Raw genomic sequence first — 20,792 nt, 5'->3', positions numbered from 1 at the left:
ACTCATTAAAATGGCGCACACAATCAGATTCGAAGACAGACTTGAAGGAGCAGCAAATTTTGCATCTTGGAAAGTCAGAATTATGATCGTGCTAAAAGAGAACAAAGTAGACAAATTCGTGAAAGAAGACAAACCTGAACCCGAGGCTGAACCAGAGAAATCTATATGGACTGAAGGAAATGATAAAGCAGTTAAAATCATTATCGACGCAGTTAGAGATCATATAATACCAATTATATCAAAACATGATAAAGCATATGAAATGTACAGAACCTTAGAGAAGACATATGAGATAAACAATACGAGCAAAACCCTAGCTCTAAAAAGACAATTATACCACATAAGCATGAATAAAGGGGAATCAATGAATTCATATTTCATGAGAGTAGGTTCTCTAAGAGATCAACTACAAAAACTTGATTATCATGTCGAGAAAAGGGAACTATCAATGATTACTCTAGATGGATTGCTTGATTCTTGGGAATCATTCAAACAAGGCATAAATGCAAGAGATAATTATACAGAATTTGGACCGACTAAGGGAAGACTGTCTTCTAGAAGAATCAAGGCAAATAAAAGGGGGCAATCATAAAACTAAAGATCAGGATCTTCACATTCTCAATACTGACTCTCATAAGAAAGGTAAGAAGAAAAACTTCAAGAAAAGAAAATTTCACCATGGGAAAAGTAAGAGAGACATGTCAAAAATTCAATGCCACAGATGTGATCAGTACGGACACATGTCATTCAATTGTTCTAACAAAGTAAAACAACAAGCATCATTCACCGAAGTAGGGAGGAAGTCAGAAATTGAATCTGAGAAGTTTGTATTCTACTCTGCACTTTCAAGTCAAGCTTCAAACAAATCTACCACTTGGGTGATAGACAGTGGATCGTCAAGGCATGTCACTGGATTCAGAGAATCACTAGACTCAATGGAAGAGGAATCTAATGAGGAGGTAACGATAGGAGATGATTCTGCACATCCGGTAAGAGGTGTCGGAACATGCACCATAAAATTAAAGTCTGGAATCTCAGTTCAACTCACCGGAGTACTATTTGTACCAGGAATCAAAAGAAGCCTAGTTTCTATTTCTGTGCTTGAAGATAATGGATACAGGGTCTCATTCATAGAAGGAAAGGTAATGGCATGGCCAAAATCATCCACCTTCAAAAGAGGACAAGTGATTGGTTACAGACAAGGTCATCTATATGAATTGTGTAATGAGCCAAATCAAACTTTATTTCATGAAGTCACAAATCAAACGGAAATTTGGCATAGAAGACTAGGGCACTTACACTTTCGCGCTCTACCCTCTATGGAGAAATTAGTCACAGGACTACCTAAATTAAATCAAATTCATTCAGGCACTTGTAAGGGATGTGCACTAGGGAAAAACATTAAAAGCTCATTTCCCTGCAGCTCTAGAAGGACTAAGGATGTTTTAGAACTAATTCACTCTGATTTATGTGGACCTATGTTTGAACCATCAATAGGAGATTCATTATACTATGTAATATTTGTAGATGATTTTTCTAGGAAAACTTGGATTTATTTTCTTAGAAACAAGGAATCTGAAGAGATACTTAGAAAATTTAAAGAATTCAAATCTATTACAGAAAACCATTCTGGTAGAAAAATCAAAACACTAAGGACTGACAATGGTAGGGAACACACTTCAGACTTATTTAAAGAATTCTGTAAAGATGCTGGGATTAAGAGGGAGTTCACAATACCCTATAATCCTCAACAAAACGGGGTTGCAGAAAGAAAGAATAGAACAATAGTAGAAGCTGCAAGGGCTATGTTATTTGATCAGAACTTAGAAATTGCACTTTGGGGGGAGGCTTCTAACATAGCTGTATATATTCAAAACAGATGTCCTCACTCTCATATCATTGACAAAACTCTTGAAGAAGTCTTTACTGGAACTAAACCTGATATTAGCCATCTCAAAATATTTGGATGTCCTGTCTATATTCATGTACCCAAGGAGAAAAGAACTAAACTAGAACCCACTGGGCAGAAAGGGATTTTTGTAGGATATAGTGAAACTTCAAAAGCCTACCGAATATACATCCTTGGTCAAAGACAAATAGAATTAAGCAGAGAAGTCATATTTGAAGAAGATGTAGCTATTAACAAAACAAGAAGTTCCATTACACATGAGACTTCAACCAACTCCATAAATTTGGAGGAAGATTCTATTTCTGAAATGCAGAGGGAGCATCCTGAGGAAAACACATTGGGACAAAAGAACACTACTACTGAGAACCCCAGGAAAAGATCACTATGGGCCACCAAAACAGTACAGGAAGCAGAAACCTATGCAGCACCAAGAGGAACAGTTAGGGAAAGCAAAAGACCTTCAAGATTTTCTAGCTACGTGACTCTAATGTCAGAAATCATAAATGTTGAACCCTCAAATGTAGAAGAAGCCCTTAAACAACAAGTATGGAAGAATGCCATGATAGAGGAATATCAATCTATCTTAAAAAATGATGTATGGAAAATTGTGCCTAGACCTAAAGAAAAATCAGTTGCATCCTCTAAATGGCTCTTTAAAATCAAGCATGCTGCTGATGGCAGTATAGAAAAACACAAGGCAAGATTCGTTGCTCGAGGCTTCTCACAGAAGGAGGGAATTGATTATGAAGAAACATTTGCGCACCTGTTGCTCGATACACTTCAGTCAGAACAATCCTAGCTATAGCAGCATCTAAAAGATGGAAAGTTCATCAAATGGACGTAAAAACTGCGTTTTTGAATGGGAGAATTGAAGAAGAAGTATATCTAGAACAACCTGAAGGATTCGAGGTAAATAATGCAAAAACACATGTATGCAAGTTAGAAAAAGCACTGTATGGATTAAAACAGGCTCCCAGGGCATGGTACGAAAGAATTGACAGTTACTTATTGGGAATAGGTTTCTCTAAGAACATTGCTGATCCAAATCTGTATTTTAAGACAGTCAAAGGTGAAATGCTGATGTTGATACTATATGTAGATGACTTATTAATTACAGGAGAAGATCATCTCATTACAAAATGCAAACAAGAACTAGCTTCAGAATTTGAGATGAAGGATTTAGGATTACTCCATTACTTTCTTGGATTAGAAGTATGGCAAAGACCAGATGGTATTTATCTAAATCAAGGTAAATACACCATTGACATTCTAAAGAGATTTGGAATGTTGAATTGTAAGTCAATGTCATCCCCTATGGAAACAAATCTTCATAAACTAAAAGAAGCAGTAGTAGACTCCAAGTTTGCAGATCTGACATTATACAGGCAGATTATTGGATCACTGATGTACCTTGTCAATACTAAACCTGATATATGTTATGCAGTGAATGCACTCAGTCAACACATGGTTGAGCCCAAAGAAATACATTTAGTAGCAGTAAAACATATATTGAGATACCTTCAAGGTACTCTAGATTATGGACTTCACTATGAACACACTGAATTGAACCTATATGGATTCTCTGATTCAGATTGGGCTGGAAGTGTAACAGACAGGAAGAGTACTTCTGGATTATGTTTCAGTTTGGGATCAGCTATGGTATCTTGGATATGCAGAAAACAATCTTCTGTAGCCCAGAGTTCTACAAAAGCTGAATATATAGCTGCATCCATGGCAGCAAAAGAAGCAGTATGGTTGAGGAAATTGATAGTAGGATTATTTGGTGAAAGCCTAAAACCTACAATCATTCATTGTGACAACCAAAGCTGCATTAAACTTTCAGTCAATCCAGTTTTCCATGATAGATCCAAACACATTGAGATTCCATATCACTATGTAAGAGATATGACAGAAAGAAAGGTAATAAAGTTGGAATATATCGATACAGGAGATCAGACAACTGATATTCTCACCAAACCTCTAGCAAGAGTGAAAATTGATCACTTCAGGAGGCTTCTTGGTATGGTTAAAATATAATTATTGATATATATAAAGATGTTTAATTATGTAAACTTCTTGTTCATATAAATGAGTATATGAAATTTATAATCTTTCTTGTGTACATTACTAAAGGATGACGATTCTCTAGTTAATGAACACTTGTATTTAAACATTGTAAGGTGACGATCTTACAAATGTTTGGAAGATCATATAAACTGAAAATCATACAATTTGAATATCAGTAATATGATAAGTTATGGTAGACATTATGTAAGTGTATTAATGCCAGTGCACATACCATAACATGGATATCAAAGTGAGTATATCCTTAGTATCACACGTTGATACTTCACACCTAGGTGATGAGATTCTCATGAGATTAGTGTTGAGCTCAGTTAAAGTGATATGTATTAGGCCTATTCTTTTGAGACTAAGAGGGAGTGTTAAGTTTATAGTCTCAGACGAACGTTGTACAGTAACAATCGTACTGATTGCATATTTGTTAGCAGACTTAACTAACAATACTTAGACATAAACAAACATCCTAAGTATCTCTTCAATTGTTGACATCAATGTTGGGTAGGATCGTGACTCCACATAGGGGTCACGACCCTATGTGGAACCACGCTGGTTCCACATAGGATCGTGACTCCTTGTGGAGGCACGATCCAATATGTGAATGATATATAGATGCCAAACATGTTCCCTACAGATGAAAAAAAAAGATAACAGAGTATAGGCGACTAGTATACGGATAAATACGAAACTCCATACTGACATTGCCAAAGATTCATTTTATTACATACAGTAATAAAATCACTGCAGAGATCAGTCACAGATATATGTAATTTGCAAACCAGCAGAGGCAATTCGATAGAAGAATAAAATCGAATTAACAACATACAGAGATCAGAGAACTGATTAAATAAAACTATTCTAACAGTCTGTTTAACATTTACACTAAAGATGTACTAAATTTAGTTTTAATCTTTATTCGTCATTTTCAATTGTAAAAAAAATAAATAAATTTAATAAGTGTGCTCTATTTTTTGCCAAAAAAATGGTCCTAACCTTGAACCCTAAATTCTGATTTTTGTTTGTTTGTTTGTTTTAAGGGTTAAGAGGGTTGCGTTCTGTTTTTTGCCAAAACAATTCTTATTTAACTTTATGTGTTTGATTAATATTTATTGTAAAGTACTAACTCTTGTAGGGAATCTGATAATACTTGGTAAAGTCCTTAAGCCCTGCTATAGTGCACTAAAGATAGCTTTCAATAGGATTTCCTTCTCATACCTTGGGAAATAATGTACTAGAGATATATTTGAGTGCTATAGAGGTTGTAGTGGTAAGGAGACTGCAAGTACTTTTCCTCGTAGTTGTCTTCTCTTCTCTCTCTTTCTTCTTTTAGTGATTTGTTGTTTGATCATAAATCCGGAATAGGGGGGATCATAGTGTCAGACAGGTTGCTGTGCCTACGTGCTCTAGATTGCTTCTTATGATTAGCTATGCCATTAGATGGATTGCAAACCTTACATGTGCTATTTTTTATGGTGCCACTGTACTCTCCTGTACGTACCACTTTGTTGCCACATACAAATTTCTTCCATGTACCTTTGGGTATATAGAAATGTGAGGTATATCAAGAGGTTTGGTATATTGAAAGAGTTGCTCTTTTGTACTATCTATTGGGACTTAATTTGACAATGCAAAAAATTGCTCGAGTTTCAACCCTCTTGTGCATTAGGCCTCACTTTGCCCATCACTTATAACTATTTTGAGTAATCTCTAAATGGGTCTCCCCTAGTCAAATTTGCTTATTAAATATTGTTCCTCGTCATCCACCATATTCCTATTAGATGCTGGAAGTTGCAAGAAGCCAAGAAAATTCTAAGTTTGGGAAGGTGTTGGATATTTTACTTAGTTTCTGTGGAGTTGCGAAGTTTCAGTGGAGTGTTGAGCTTCTTTTGGTTGTCTGACCTGGCGATCTCCTATCTTTCCTATTGGTCCTACATAAAAATTCCTTTCATTCTATTGGATCCAATCTTCCCTTCATTTTCCTTTGTTTCTTATGTTTGTAAGATTTTGATGGGTGTCCGTACTTCTGCTCCATCCCAACTTCCCAACCTCCTATCCTTTTCTGCATCCCCACATTCTCCTATTTTCTTGCTTCTTTCCCCTCTTCACTTTGGTGGAGTTGCAAAGTCCATCCATACTTCTATTTCTTTTTCATTCTTGACATCTTATTCTTTTCTCGCATCCCCTCATTCTCTCTTTGCCAACTTCCAATCAAGTTTTACATCCTTTATGGACTTGTGGGTTCATTTGGATTTCTCAGAGTAGCTGGAAAGTATCCAGATACACATCGTATACTGTACCCACACGTGCCCAAAAAACCTTGATTTCCAACCATGCTAGATGCCATGTGATTTGATTTTTTTAAAACTTGACGTAAATCTTCCTAAATTTAATTTTAAAAAACTTCATTCATGCTTTTTAAAAAAAAAATTGGTATAGACAAAACCTACACCAAATGAGAAAGACAAATGAAATGTTTATCTATTTCAGTGACCCATTATTTGGGTTATCTTCCAATGCAACTCCACTATTTTTGCATATTGTAAAATGTTAAATCAACATCATTATTTGTGTAGCAATTATGTGTCTATATTGCTTTTGAAGTAATGAAAATCTCCTCGAATAACTTAGAAAATTGTGTTAAATATATGTGTATGTGTTTTTTATGAATGACATATCCAGCCATATCTATATTGGGGGTCTTAAAAAATGGCTGTATTCGTATCCGATACCGTATCTGTATCTGATACTGTATCTGTCTCCATGCAACTTTGGGATTTCTTCCTATTTACTCCTTCCTCTTGGTCTTTGATACTTCTCCACTCTCGATTCTTGAAACCCTTGATCCCTTGTTTAACTTTTGCGGGGTTGTGGAGTTTGTTTATACTTCTTCTGTATCCTCCAATTCTACCTTCACTTCTCTTCATCAGTTTCTTGCATTCGCTTCGATCATTTTCCTATGAACTTTTAGTGGGCTTCTGAACTACCATTACGATGTTCTGTCTTGACTTTTCTTTCAACCTCCAGTTCTGTATTCAATTCCCACAAACTATTCCAATGATTTTGTCAATTGTTTCATCTTGTGCGGAGTCCAAGTTGACTTCTAGTCTTCCATTTGGACCTCTTGTCGTGACCTTTGCTTCGGCATCTTTTCCCCAATCTTGTTCTAAATCACTTCATTTGTTCATTTCATCCATCTGCAGAGCTCAATTCTTTTTTTATCGAATCCATATCTATCTTCCTTCACTGTAATAACTTGAATATAATTAACAGAGAATAGAGGAATATCGAGTGCATTTGGTCAAACAAGTGATTAAGGATAAATACCTTGAATATATCTATGCTCCCTGCATTGAATCCATATCTATCTTCCTTCACCATATGTAATGTCCCCTACTAAGTTTAGGTCTGTTTTAACCATAATTAATCTATTTCCATATACTTATGACTTAAACTAGATTGATTTAGGAAACAATTCCATCTTAACATGAATCAAATCAGTGATGTTCCATAGCTCAATTGATTTACCAACTATTTAATTATTCACCCATCACACTAGCTAATTAATTCTATCATCCATAATTCTTAATGCGAATGTCAACCTTTCTTACCACTTCAGCTTTAGGGAAGAAAAGGATGGTCTATGTTACCAAAGCGTTTAAAATTTTAAATACCACAATACAATAGGTTCCCTCAAAGTTCACAGATCCAAACCCTTACCTATCTTGGGTCTATACCCTCAAGGTTTATGGGTCACTGATCCCCACCCTCTCATGGGACTTAACCTATCACTTGGATTTAGACTGCCCCTCCTTGGAAATATCTCATTTCCCAACTTCTTAGATAATGTCTATCTTAACAGAAAAACATATTCTTCCTTCTGATATTAACTTAAGAATTCTTCTGATTGATATTCTAATATTTATTTGTCTGACCAAAATATTCTCTCTCTCTCTCTCTCTCTATATATATATATATATATGTGTGTGTGTGTGTGTGTGTGTGTATGTATGTATGTATGTATATTTTATTTATTTTCAGATATTATAATTTATATTACTGCAGACCAGTTCTTATAAAATATTATAATAGCTAAAATTATATTATTATCTTTTATTATTATTAAATTCTGCATAGGAATATTATCGGGTTTCGTATATTAAGCATACACTTTGAGCACATCCCCGTGCATACCACCACTGAATATCAATCTGATAATAATAATCTGAAATGATTTGAGTTCTGCTGTGATGAAATGGACTGGTTCCCCTTGTAACTTCTGCTCTCTATCTTGTGGGGCAATGCTCTTCTTTTCTGTACGATCTGATTGATGATTCGCTGGGTATTGATATTCTGAAGATGTATATTTTTATGATCTATGATGCTTCCTCTATCACCCCGTCCTTCCTTCTTATATTTCCCTCCCATCGCTGAAAGGATGTGTCATATGGGGGTGAACCTTCCCTTTGAAGGGTGGTGTGTCTTCCTAAAACTTAATCACTTCTCTTAACTGTTTTGTTGCCTTAACAAACCGTTTGCTTGTCTAATCCATTATCCTTATGGATCGCACTTGCTGCTTTCTTCCTTAACACGTGGTGACTACTCTTTGCTCTATCCTTAAAACTGTGTTTGCTTGTCTTTTCTCTATTTAATTTATTAAATATATAGACATTAAATTAATTTAGTGGATTAATATTTAGATGTAGGGATATTACAGATATTATTGTTTCATGAACGATTGTTTTATTAATAATATCTTAAATTAATTAATATGTAGTATTCCTTTAAAATATTTCCAAATGATTATAATATAATATTAATTTATTTGATTTGTGTTGATGATCTCTACATTTATAGTTTAATTTGTAAATGTTATTTACATTATGTATTACAACTGTAGGTTGTTTTCTAACTCGTTGCAGGTCTTCCCTTTAAAAAGATAAAGTTACTCTCTCTAACCCTCTCTTATTAATTGAGAATAGTGATCTAGGGCAAAACTAGGGTAATTAACAAAAGGGGACATTACAGCCACGTCTGATTTTTTTGATCTCCATAGTTTGTTGATTGGCTTTGTACAAAGTGGACTGTAATTGAAAAATTGAAGTATTTAGCATCTATTATCATTTATGCAGTGCCAAATGACCTGAATGAGATTGATTTAGATTATGAGTGGATTGTAAGTGATGATGTCCTCTTCAATCTTGATGATTTTTATAGTCTAATAGAGGCCAACATTAATAGTGGTGTGGTTGAAGGGCTTAGGAGCTTTATCATTAAGACTTGCAGCCCTCTAGTGTGGCAACAAAAATCATTAGCTACATCTGATTTTCTTGAACTTGGTACTTAATTTGTTGGTTGACTTTGTACAAAGTAAATTGTAATTGAAAATTTGAAAGTAATTAGCATTCTAGTTATCATTTATTGTAATGTCCCCTAATTAGTTATACTCTAAATTAACTTAAAGTTAAATTTGCCCAAATCTAAAATAGGCAATAAAGTTTTATGGGAGTAGCTTTGTATACTGTTTTGCTGCAACACAAAATTAGAGAACATATATGAAGTAATACTTATAAATTGATATAAATTTTAAGGCATTAATTATCTTTAGTTCTATATTTGTTAGATAAAATCAGATTGTAGGTTAGTTGCCATTCTTTATATTCCCATTTCTTAGTACACTAGGGTAGGCTAGCTGGATAGGGTGTCCAAGAGATCCTCCATCTAGGCCCAAGAGCAGATGCTACATCCCTCTTGGCTCCATGTGACAGGTGTTAAGCATCCATCATAGAGTGGCGTACCCAGTGAGGTGTCCTATTGTCGTTCCCCCTCATCACAACCACCTCCTCTCTTAAGCCCAAGAGCAAGTTCCATGTGACAGGGGTTAGGCATCCGCTATGGAGTGGCATACTTAAGAGAGAGTCCCTCATATACAATGAACCATTTGTGATATTCCAATGAAGTTATATTCGTTATTCAATTCAACCCATTACAATAATCAATTATATTTGACATAGTTATCACAAATTATGTTACATTAGTGCATTATATTACATTGTCATCAATGCCCTTTGTTAGTATTATTTTGTATCAGTATTAATCATTATTTGTCATTATTCGATTACAATCACTACGTTATTAGAACTATAAGGATTTACAGTATTATAACAATTTGTGCAAACTGAATTTGATTGCCTTATTCATCCTTGGATTCAATATATATATAATGTCAAATAGTAATGTTATGTGTAATCATTTTAATGCTGTTTTGAATAATTATATGTTAGTTGCTTCTTCTTCAACTTTATATCATATTAATGTCACCAATTTAATTAAGCTCATACACAATAGTTTATATTAAATGATATACACATGATTTTTAATATAGAAAAAAATGAGGGGTTGATCCAGCTCTTTCTTCAGAGATGGTTAAATGAGAACCACCTAGCAAACAGTGGATAAAGATTAATTTCGATGGTGCATCAAAAGGAAATCCGGGAATCTCAGGTGCTGGGGTGGTGGCGAGGGATGATAACGGATTTATCCTTTTCAAAGGAGCACAACGATTGCAGGATGACATTAATAATGAAGCAGAGGTCCACGCGGCCTTTCTAGCAACAAAACTAGCCTTAAATATGAAAGTCCAATGGCTGCACTTAGAAGGGGACTCTCAGATAGTTATTAATGCAATAGCTAAAGGCAACATGCCATGCTGGAAATTAAACCGATGGGTGGCTATGATCCGAGAGAAGCTCAAAGTATTTGTGGAGTTTCGTGTCTCGCATATAAGGAGGGGAGCAAATGCAGTGGCAGATTTGCTATCTAACATTGGAAGCGAATTGGATAGCTGTGCGGCCAAATGGTGGAAAGGAGATGGTCGCGTGTGGAAATGGTATTAATTGCAGCCTTTTAGAAATGTGCAGTCTTCAACATGAAAGCGAGAGCAAAATTTGGCAAGTACATAATCCAAGCTGGCGTCTGCTCTTTGAAGAAGGTAGTTATTTATGGCAGGTTGCACGATTGGAGCGGGTGGAGGATGGCAGTAAATCTTGCGTATGATCTCATGGCATTAATGCCTTATCTTTGGCACTCATTATCCACCCTATATGATGGCGGAAGAATTTATTATCCGTTGAGCTGCATGCTAGGGTTTGTTTGAAGTAGAATTAATTGTATCTTTGTAGCATTGTATGACATTGCATTGCAGGAATTGCTGTTTCAAATTTGTAGATGACTATGGAAGCTAATTTCACTCTACGAACGAACAAGGAGCTAGTGCCTTTTCTGGGCAAGGTATCGGAGAAGCGGATGCAGGGACTCTTCCGGTTTAAAGCGGAGAAGTTGTGGGCGGCGGCTCGTCTCATGTTTGCTGAGGAGGTGGTTTACGTCCACCACCGATATTGGACGAACATGGAGGTGTACTCCTTGCTTCTGGCGTGGGCTTGTGAGTTCGAGCCGGAGGTGGAGAAGATAAAACTCACATTGAACAAACTGATCGATGGGGAGTTCTTGATAAACCTTGTTTCAATCCTGGAATGGGTGGTACCTCGAGTTGGCATTCGTATTAAGGAAGGGGATGACCAGGAGGAGTTGATTCCCTTTGTTCGTGGATCGGAGGATGAAATCAAAGACCAATGCCGAGAACGTGCCCGTGTGGGATAGGAAGCGATGAAGCTCTATGTGAAATTAACCAAAGCGGATGAAATGCTCTACATGTGGTGGCAAGGATGGAAGTTGGCAGGGACTTGAGAGACAGGTTTGAAGAAGGACGAGCCATTTAGCTACTGGCGAGTTTGGAGGGCGACCCTGACTTCGGATGTCTGAACTGCATCCCAAGGATGAAAGGTGAAGAGGCAAAGGGGAAAGTGCCGACCACTGAGGAGGGAGGGGAGAAGGCGAGCCAGGGTGATAATGAGTGAGTGGCCTGTTGGCCAGTGTTTTTCATATGTTCTTACATGTTTTCAGCTGTTAGTTATTGCTTTAAAACTTAAATTATTTCTGGAACATTTGGGTTTGTAGAGCTAGCAAGGATTTGGTTTTTTTCTTTTAGATGTCATAAGTTGTAGGGTTGGGTAGTTCATAAGATATGATTGTGGGTGGTATGGTGTTGATGTTTACTGCGTTTATGCATCGTGGAAGACTGCAATTTTGTATATTTAAATTTCCGCATTAATATAAAGTAAAAATATTTACCAATCAAAAAAAAATATAGAAAAAAATGACTCTTATATTCTAATATTAAATAAGAAATCGTTCATATATGTACCTGTCACTGAGTCTTACTTCTGTCTCGTATCCTTGTTGGCTGTCTTGATAATCTCCTTGCTGGCAGCCTTGATGATCTTTTCCCTCTCGAATTCTTTCTTATTTCTTCCTAGCTTGTTATTCTTTTTTTTTTCCCATCCATGGCCCCTCCACAATGGTTACAGGCCTTCTTATACTACTTCTTGCAAAAGACATGTCCTTTACAAGCGTGCCCTTTCATTGACTATAAACTTGTTTGTTAATAGAATCGTTGTATTACTAAACAACCCGTTCTTTTCAGATCGCACTTTTTGTTATGACCATCTCTAATCATCGCATACATAATCCACATTGGTTAGTCGTTTTTACCAATTAGTCACCTTTGCTTAATTGTTGTTAACTTATCACAAGGTAAAACCGTTGTTTTAATATCGTGTCTCTTTAATCATTCTTCGTTAATCAATATTATGATCAATCGTTTAACATTCATTAGCTAAGTGTGTTTGCATTAGCTTGGACATTGGTTAGTGGATGATTAACGTTCCATGCTTAATCAATTTATTATTCATTAATCAGTATGCTTAATATTATTGATGCTGTCTTGTATTATTGTTGATCATTAGTTACGTTCCTTATGCTATTTACGTTGGCCACTTATAATCATTCTTACTTGTTGATTGGAACCGGCTATACGTCTTTTTCCATTTGAACAATGCCTTCTTCTGATCTTAATCGATAATTAATATTCAAAGACGCCTTCCATATGTTGAATCAATGTTTGTTTTGATGTAATCTTCTTATATGCTTGCCTTAATTGATCGGCCTATCCATTTTCTTATTGATAATGTCTTATGTCTTAAATATTACATGGTTCTTTCTTCATATTGTTGACCATCTTGTGTGTCCACCGATCTGATTGGTCCATCCATGTTTAATGGTTCACCGCGCCAAGAGGATGTCAACCATACACTAGTCTTAGCCGTTTTTATTCTTTGGTTGAGTTGGGTTAGAGAAGATTGCGAAGTCTTGTTCCAAGACAATCTTTTATGGTTTGGCATGGGTGTCTGGAACGGGGATATGACATTTATGCACTTTGTAGCATGCATTGTGCAATGCAATGTAATTAGTGATATGAACATAAATGAGAAAGTTTATATTCCACGTTTAGTGGGGTAAAATCTTATGTTTTTATGCTACTGTATCTCTAGGCTATTAAAATGCTATTAATTTTAAAAAACAATAAGTTTTTCTCTTTTTCTTTTGGAAAAATCAGATTTTTTTCCCCAATTTTTTGAAAAAATCTTAATCTTTCAGTTTTCTGAGTTTTTCCCAAAAGATTATTGTTGCTATGGCTCAAACATTTCATTTTGAAAACATTGTTGATTTTCTTTGAGCTATATGGAGCACATTAAGCTTTCCTCTTTGAGTCATAAAATTTGATTATTTATGTTGTTATCAACTTATCTGATTCGAATCTTGACTGTTTGATTTGTTCCCCAATTTATCCCGTTGCAGGACTGTTAACATAGAGCTAATGTTGGTTTTAATGAATGATTCCATATAAAAATGCAACTTTTGATTTTTCTTACTTTTGTCTCTCTCAAAAAATGCAACGTTTGATTTTTCTTACTTTTGTCTCTCTCATTTTTTAATGATTTTGCATTCTTCAGGCCATTCTTTCTGATGGGAACTTGTGATCAGTGTGATTAAATTGACAACCAATGTAGCTATTTCCAACCAGTAGAAAAAACCTTTACAGAATGCAACAGTTTTTAAATAAATTTTACTTTCTGCTTTAATTTCATTATTCTCAAGTTTGAACTCGAATACATAAGTTTTTTATGTTCTATCTATTAAAACTTTCAAATAACCTGTAAATATTTTATGTATTAATTTTCAGCAGATTTTTATTTGCTATGTGCAAGACATAAAGTTGAAAAACCAAAGACTTTATGTATCATGTTTCTAGTTTTGTTGGTTTCTATTTTAAGTATTCTTCTTTGTTTTAACCACAGGTCAGATGGCGTGCAACCACATTTAGTAAATATACAATTTCAGAGGAAGGTCAAACTGCAGGTACTGATACTGATCACTAATTAAATATTGGAATTGAAGATTTTTTACTTTTCTTATTACAGCATCCAGTGGGATGGATAGACAATGTTATCGTACTGTATCGTAGTAATTTGACTTGAGACATGTTGCAGCTTCTTGCACTTTATGTAGATTTTAAGCATGATGAGAGTTACACACCAAGTAAAATTTCCATCCGAGTTGGTAATGGTTTTCGTGACTTAAAGGTAAGAAGACATAAATTTTATAAATCGGAAGCTTTATTTATTTGTCCAATCAATCTTTAAGATATGCACCATTGTTCAGTTTCATTGTAAGAATTTGGCACATATTTAGGAGACAATTTGATTGAGAAAATTGAAGAGTTGTTATGTTTTGAAACCGATAGGTAGGAAAGATAGCTTGCTTTCAGTTGATAGAGAAATTTGAAGTAAATAAGTAGGGCCAATATGTTAGTTAAAATGTTTTTTATATACCATAGAACAAATTCTGCAACATTCATAAATCTTATGTTTTAAGATAAGATTGCAGATTCCTCTTATCTCTCATTCATCTAAAATACACTTCTGTTGTGTCTGAATTGTATTTGTAGATGTAGAGAAATGCGTGTGATAATGATATGGCTTTTTTAATGTGTATTTACTACTTATAATTATTGTAATATTGACTGTGGGTAAACTTGTCTTAAAATATGTTAAAGGCTTGGAAAGAACCTATCCAAAATTTGCAATATTTGGTTGCAACTGTATTCAATCTACTTTTAAGGACCAATATTTTGGGTCCAACTTCTAGATCCCTGTTCAAGGACAAATTGGATTGTAGGATAGCTATCACAATAAACGAAATTATAATTACTACATTAAAATAGGGTATAGGAATGCTGTTTGTTAGAATATGTTATAGTGTAAGCTGGGGTACTTTCTGCAGCAAATAAGTTAATAGCTAGGATCAAATCTCAGCAGGCATGCCCTCGGTTATAAAGCTGAAGGTTCTTTTCACTGGCTATTCTCTTGCTTCCCCAGCTACAAATTGTTTATACCATAAACAAGTCATGGTATACCTTTGTGTTTTTCTTCTAAATAATAACCCTACTTATTTAGGAAAAGGTTATAAATGGCATTATAAATATACCTTTTGTAAATGATGCGTCTTAGGATTTTCCAATGAAGAGAAGGTATGCAGGTGGGGGTTAATAACGGTCCCTTCATTTCCAAAGTCTGCAAGGTCTTGCATTTTGGAGCACACACCATAGCTCCCACACACTTCAGGCCGAATACAAAGAAAAGGCCAGAGAAGCAGAATGACATGCCAACTAGATCGCTAAGATGCATATGGTAAGACTAAGGTGGCCTCAGGGATGCGACTGTTCTAGATGATCACATGTTCTAACTTATGGAATGTGCTTTACTTATTCTCTCTTTGGATCATTTTGATTTTATTGGTGTGACATCTAATATTTAGAGCTTATGAGAAGTAATTGGGGAAGGGGCGTGTGTAGGCTCTTTAATCATAATTCCATGTGTTCCCAAGATGCCCATTATCAATCAATTCAACCTTTCCCTAGAGTTTGAAGAAGGCAATGTTAGCCTAATTAATTTGCCCCATGGTTGGCCTACCTACCATCATCCCTATTTGCTTCCTTAAAGGATTGCTTTCGTACGACTTCATCAAAGAATGAAAGGAGATGCTGCCCTTCACTTAAGATGCTGCCCTTCCTCTAATTGGGACTCACATCTAATTGCATGGCTTTGATAGTGATTAACAAGTCCCTTCCATTTCTAGACCCTCTACAAGGTCAATCACGTCAGCCATGTTATTTGTGCTGTTACCAAGGATAATGCGGAATGCCTCTCTCATCTTTCTTGGATCCATGGGGATGTTACCTTTTAAGAAAGTTTTATAGCACATGCGATCAGTGATTTTCAGTATTCCTCCTAATTTTTCCATTTATGACCACTACCTCTGATTCTTTGGACATCCTTTACATCAATGGCCCTACTTTCATTGGTACATTGGTTAAAAAATTATAAATAAAAACTACCTATGTTCTGTTGTGTTTCAGAGATGTGGACGGTAGGAAACCCGGAGACATGTTTCAGGGATGACAGGGGATGGGAAGACTCTTTTTTTGGGACGACAGTCAAAAAGTAGGGAAAATTAAAAAATATATAAAATTTTCAATTGTACATATGATAATACAATCACCATATTCATTACATAACCATATTATATTACCTTAGAGCTGAATTGAGAACTCACATGACAGTGAAAATACAAATTGACAATTTACATTGTTTTTGTTAAGAGTTTTCAGGATGAAATCTTTTTTAAGGGTGTGAATAGTATCTGTTAATGTTTTTTACAGATAATTTAGTTGTGGGGTTATAGGGGTACACTCCCGTGAAACACTATTACGATTAGCTTAAAGCTGATAAACTATAACATATAAAATTGGCCTTATAAAGTAATAACACTAATATTCACAATATGTCTTATCAGCATAAGAGACTCTACTAGCATACACTATGACCAGGAAATCAAAATATAGCAGGAAGAACCACTGCCCCATCACCCCTTTCTACAATCGTTGCATGTGGCTCCACCATTTCTTTCAGTTCCGCTCTCATTATTCCATCACAAGAAATGAAGGGATTGTAAATAGGTTGGAGATGATTAAATTCCTTTCTCACAGGATAACTCTAAGTAATACATAGCAAGTGCCAAATCCACACCAAATAACACATAATTTTCTTATCTTTTAACCACAGAAAATATCCCTTTCCCCAAAATATCAAAATTTTCTGAAAATCCTGCATTTCCAAAACATGAGGCATTTTGTAATCAGAGCTATCTGCCACCTCCACCACAAGTTGCCAAGCTGAGAACATTTGCAATATCAAGTCAACAGTAGCTGGGTCACCAACCCTAGATGAAGTTTCTTAACTAACTGCTCATGAGATGAAGACTGCAGCCAAGACAAACCACCTTCTGCCATCCAAGAATTTCTCAACCAGGATTCCAAACACCTCCAACACATATTGACATGATTCCTTATCCACAATATTGAAGGCTATGGAAACAACTGACTCTAACCCTTCTCCCTTAACCATTGCTAGAATGTGACTCTTCCTCTACAACTGAGAATGAAGATCTGCCATCACAAAGAAAACCACTTCTACAAAACAGCCAGAAATAAAGATAGAAAAATGCTCTTTTTATTAACAATTCCCATCCTCAAGAACACTGGGGCAAGCTAAGTGGTCCTGATCTTGGGTAAACTCCATGGTTAAGCATGCCCATGTCAGAATATCACTGGGATGGGTGACCTCCTGGGAAGTCCTGATGCAATGAGTGCTAGGGGGATCTCACATGGGTTGATGAGAAACTATGCAGTTGAATATATATATATATATATATATATATATATTTTAATAAGTAAATAGCTGCAGAGGGGCAGCACCCTTGTATTAATCAAAAAAGAGAATACAAGGCCTAATTCAGTGAGAGCGGTAGGGGGAAAGAACCAGGAAGAAAACCCCCTACCTTAGCTCTATTCCTTAAACAAAGAAAAACCAGCAATGAAGGATGGATGAGTACAAGACATCAAATACCAACCTCTTAAAGGTAGATAACAGAGGCTTTAAAACAAAAACAGACAATAACAAAATCAGAGGAACCAGAGAAAACAATGACAACCGGAGTCAAAGGGAGTCTTTAGAAGCACTATCCACAGGAGCATGAGCCGCATCTAGGACAATAGGGCATTCAGTGCCACAGTTCGAGTGAGCTGCCGATTCTGTCGTTTGGGAACCACTCCTCACCAAGCCCAAACCCCCAGTCATTACCAACCACCAAGTCTCCATTCTCCAAAATTCCAAAATCATCAGCACCTGCTAGCTCTTCATCACGAAGAAATTTTGCCCTCCATTTCGACGTGAAGCCGTTTTGGATGCCAGCCGCTTTAAGAAGGAATTCAATGTTCGTGGTAATGACAAGCCAGGTTGCTTGAAGAGAGTCAAAGTCCAGGGAGTTAACAATCACAAGCTTCCTCACCTCTGCCCCGTTGCCTAAGGTCATATAGTAGTTTTGGGGAAGCGGAATTCGCAGATTGGCATCAATATTATCCAATATAGCATCAATCTCCCCCAAAAGGCGATGTTTAAACATCATTTGAGTTAACAGTTTTGCTCTCTGCTTGCTAGTACCCATGTATAATATCATTGCAAGGAAAAACGTCGGGATATCGGCATTGGCTCTGTACCTGTGATAAGCCATAAAGAATTCCTTTCCCAGAATCCTCTTAAGTCTGTGGAGAATAAGAGGATGTCGAGAGAAGAGGACCTCCTGCAGACGCCTGTCCGCGATTTCGCCCAAGAAAGCCATTTGGCGACAAGTAGCTTCGAGGAGAATCGGGGTCTCCATAGCAAGTCACCGAGAAAAGAAGGCAACTGTTTGATGGAAAAAAGAGGGCATTCCATTGTTAAATAGCAAGACATCAAACCAGAGAATACGACACCCTGCAAGTAGTTAATGCCAATTGAATACACACGCGCGTGAAATGCCAGTGTCCAAACAGCATCTGAGCCAAAGCTCGTCAACTTAATGTCGACCAACTTTAACCATCAGGTGATTATGAGCAAATCTTGAAAGGATCTAATCGTAACTAGATATTAATTAAAGTACACTTATTTCCAAATGCCACGAGGCCCAAACCGGCACAGATCAATGATGACGGCAATGAGTCACATCTCGGTGACAAGAAGAAACCTTAACAGGATATCAAGTCAGTCAGTCGGTCTATCCACCGGAAACCACAACCATTAGGTTGAGAAGGAGTAAAGCGGCAATCGGGGAGCAATGCACCAGTTTGCACCACAACCGGTGACTAAGATTGAGAGAAAATTAATTGGAAAAAGAGAGCGCAACCGGCAAGAGACCCAACCGGAGAACACCTCCCCTCAATGAGATAATGAGGATGCCATGTCAACCGGTGGAGGCAATACAACGTCACCAACTGGCCCAACAGAGAACCATCATCTGTAAGGAGCGGTAGAAACCACTGCCGACAAACTCAACTGGAAACCATCATTACTTGGCAGGATAAGCATGCCATAACACCGGTGGAAGATCAGGGGGGGTCACCAATGGCTAGCGCCAATTTAGAGAGTCTATCAACCTCTCCATTACCTTCCCTATAGATGTGGCTAACTCGAAATTCATCAAAGGTGGCTAACAGCACCAAAATCGGTTGAAGCCACTGGTTAAGGCGCCAACTGGGGATGTTATTACAACGGATTGCATTAACCACATTTAATGAGTCTCCCTCCAGATGAATTCTCTGCACCCCAAGTTCCTTCCCTAACTGAAGACCTCTTAAAGCCGCTCTGAATTCAGCTTCATTGTTAGTAGCAACTCCAATCTTTTCAAAGATTTCTTTTATACAGAGACCATCAGAGTCCCTCAAAATACAACCAATACCACTTTGACCCGGATTTCCTGCAGAAGCACCATCGAAGTTTACCTTGCTCCACCCAGGTTTTGGCGCATCCCATTTCACCCCCACTCTTGGATTGACTTGATCCACCGGGGTTCCCAAGCCAAAAAGCGGTGGAATGAGTAAATTTGGGAGAGCCAGCTTAATCTTACAATCCCAGTCTGTGCACAAATTCTTCTTTAATGATTTGGATTCAGCAGCCTCATTTAGGAGCTCAGTCGGGTGGATCTCAATTTTCCCACAAAGAGACATTAAGCTCATCTCTTTACCCTGGAAGATTCTACGATTCCTTTCTTTCCAAATTTTCCAAATCAGAAGCGATGGTAGGATATTAAGCAAATCAGTAAAAATAGCCTTTCCTGCCAGTTTAGGCCATTGTGAAAACCACTTATCCAACCCTGATGGGAAGGGGCCGAAGATTCTCAATTTTCCCATGAAATGCCACCAATAGTGATTGGAGAATTTGCAGTGGAGAAGTAGATGATCCACAGTCTCTTCATGCTCTAGGCATAGAGTGCATCTGCTGGGTCCATTGATACCCATTGAATAGAGCCTTTCTTTGGTTAAGATCTTTTTTTGACAAGCCAACCAGGCAAAAGAGCCTGCTTTGGGAAGGAGGTGATGATGCCAAAAAAGATTAACAGGCCAATCTTTTTTGTCTATGGCTGCTTCTTTCAGTTTGTAACCAAATCATACTTTGTATTTACCATCAGAGGAACCGCACCACCTAATAATATCCTTTTCAGGGGAAGGGAAAATAATCCTTTTGCTGAGAATGTTGGCAAACAAGTCTTTCTGATGCTGATCCAGGTCTAGGGGATCCAAGGAGATCCATTTCCACTTAGCAATACCATTTTCTTGGATAGGATAACCATAATCACAGATTTTATGCCCCCAAAGGTGACAGGTTTCTACCATAATAGGTTGCAGCGAGGGATTGAGACATAAGGCATCTTCACCAGCCCAAGAGTCAATCCAAAAGGAGGCATCCCTACCATT

General features: G+C 36.8%; 1 protein-coding gene across 2 annotated transcripts in view; it reads left to right on the top strand.

Moving 5' to 3' along the window:
* LOC131038569 (anaphase-promoting complex subunit 10) overlaps positions 1-20,792 on the top strand; it is a 99,567-nt gene that overhangs the window by 26,630 nt on the left and 52,145 nt on the right. Inside the window, exons 2-3 of one of the 2 annotated variants that reach the window (XM_057971055.2) lie at positions 14,242-14,302; positions 14,434-14,526. In XM_057971055.2, coding sequence (XP_057827038.1) covers positions 14,242-14,302; positions 14,434-14,526 — 154 coding nt within the window. The remainder of the gene's footprint in view (positions 1-14,241; positions 14,303-14,433; positions 14,527-20,792) is intronic. The other variant, XM_057971056.2, reaches the window with a different exon arrangement.

This window comes from Cryptomeria japonica, chromosome 10 (genome assembly GCF_030272615.1).
Source record: "Cryptomeria japonica chromosome 10, Sugi_1.0, whole genome shotgun sequence".
Lineage (NCBI taxonomy): Eukaryota > Viridiplantae > Streptophyta > Pinopsida > Cupressales > Cupressaceae > Cryptomeria > Cryptomeria japonica.
Note: the sequence above shows the minus strand (reverse complement) of the source record. Positions and strands in the feature narration are given on the sequence as shown.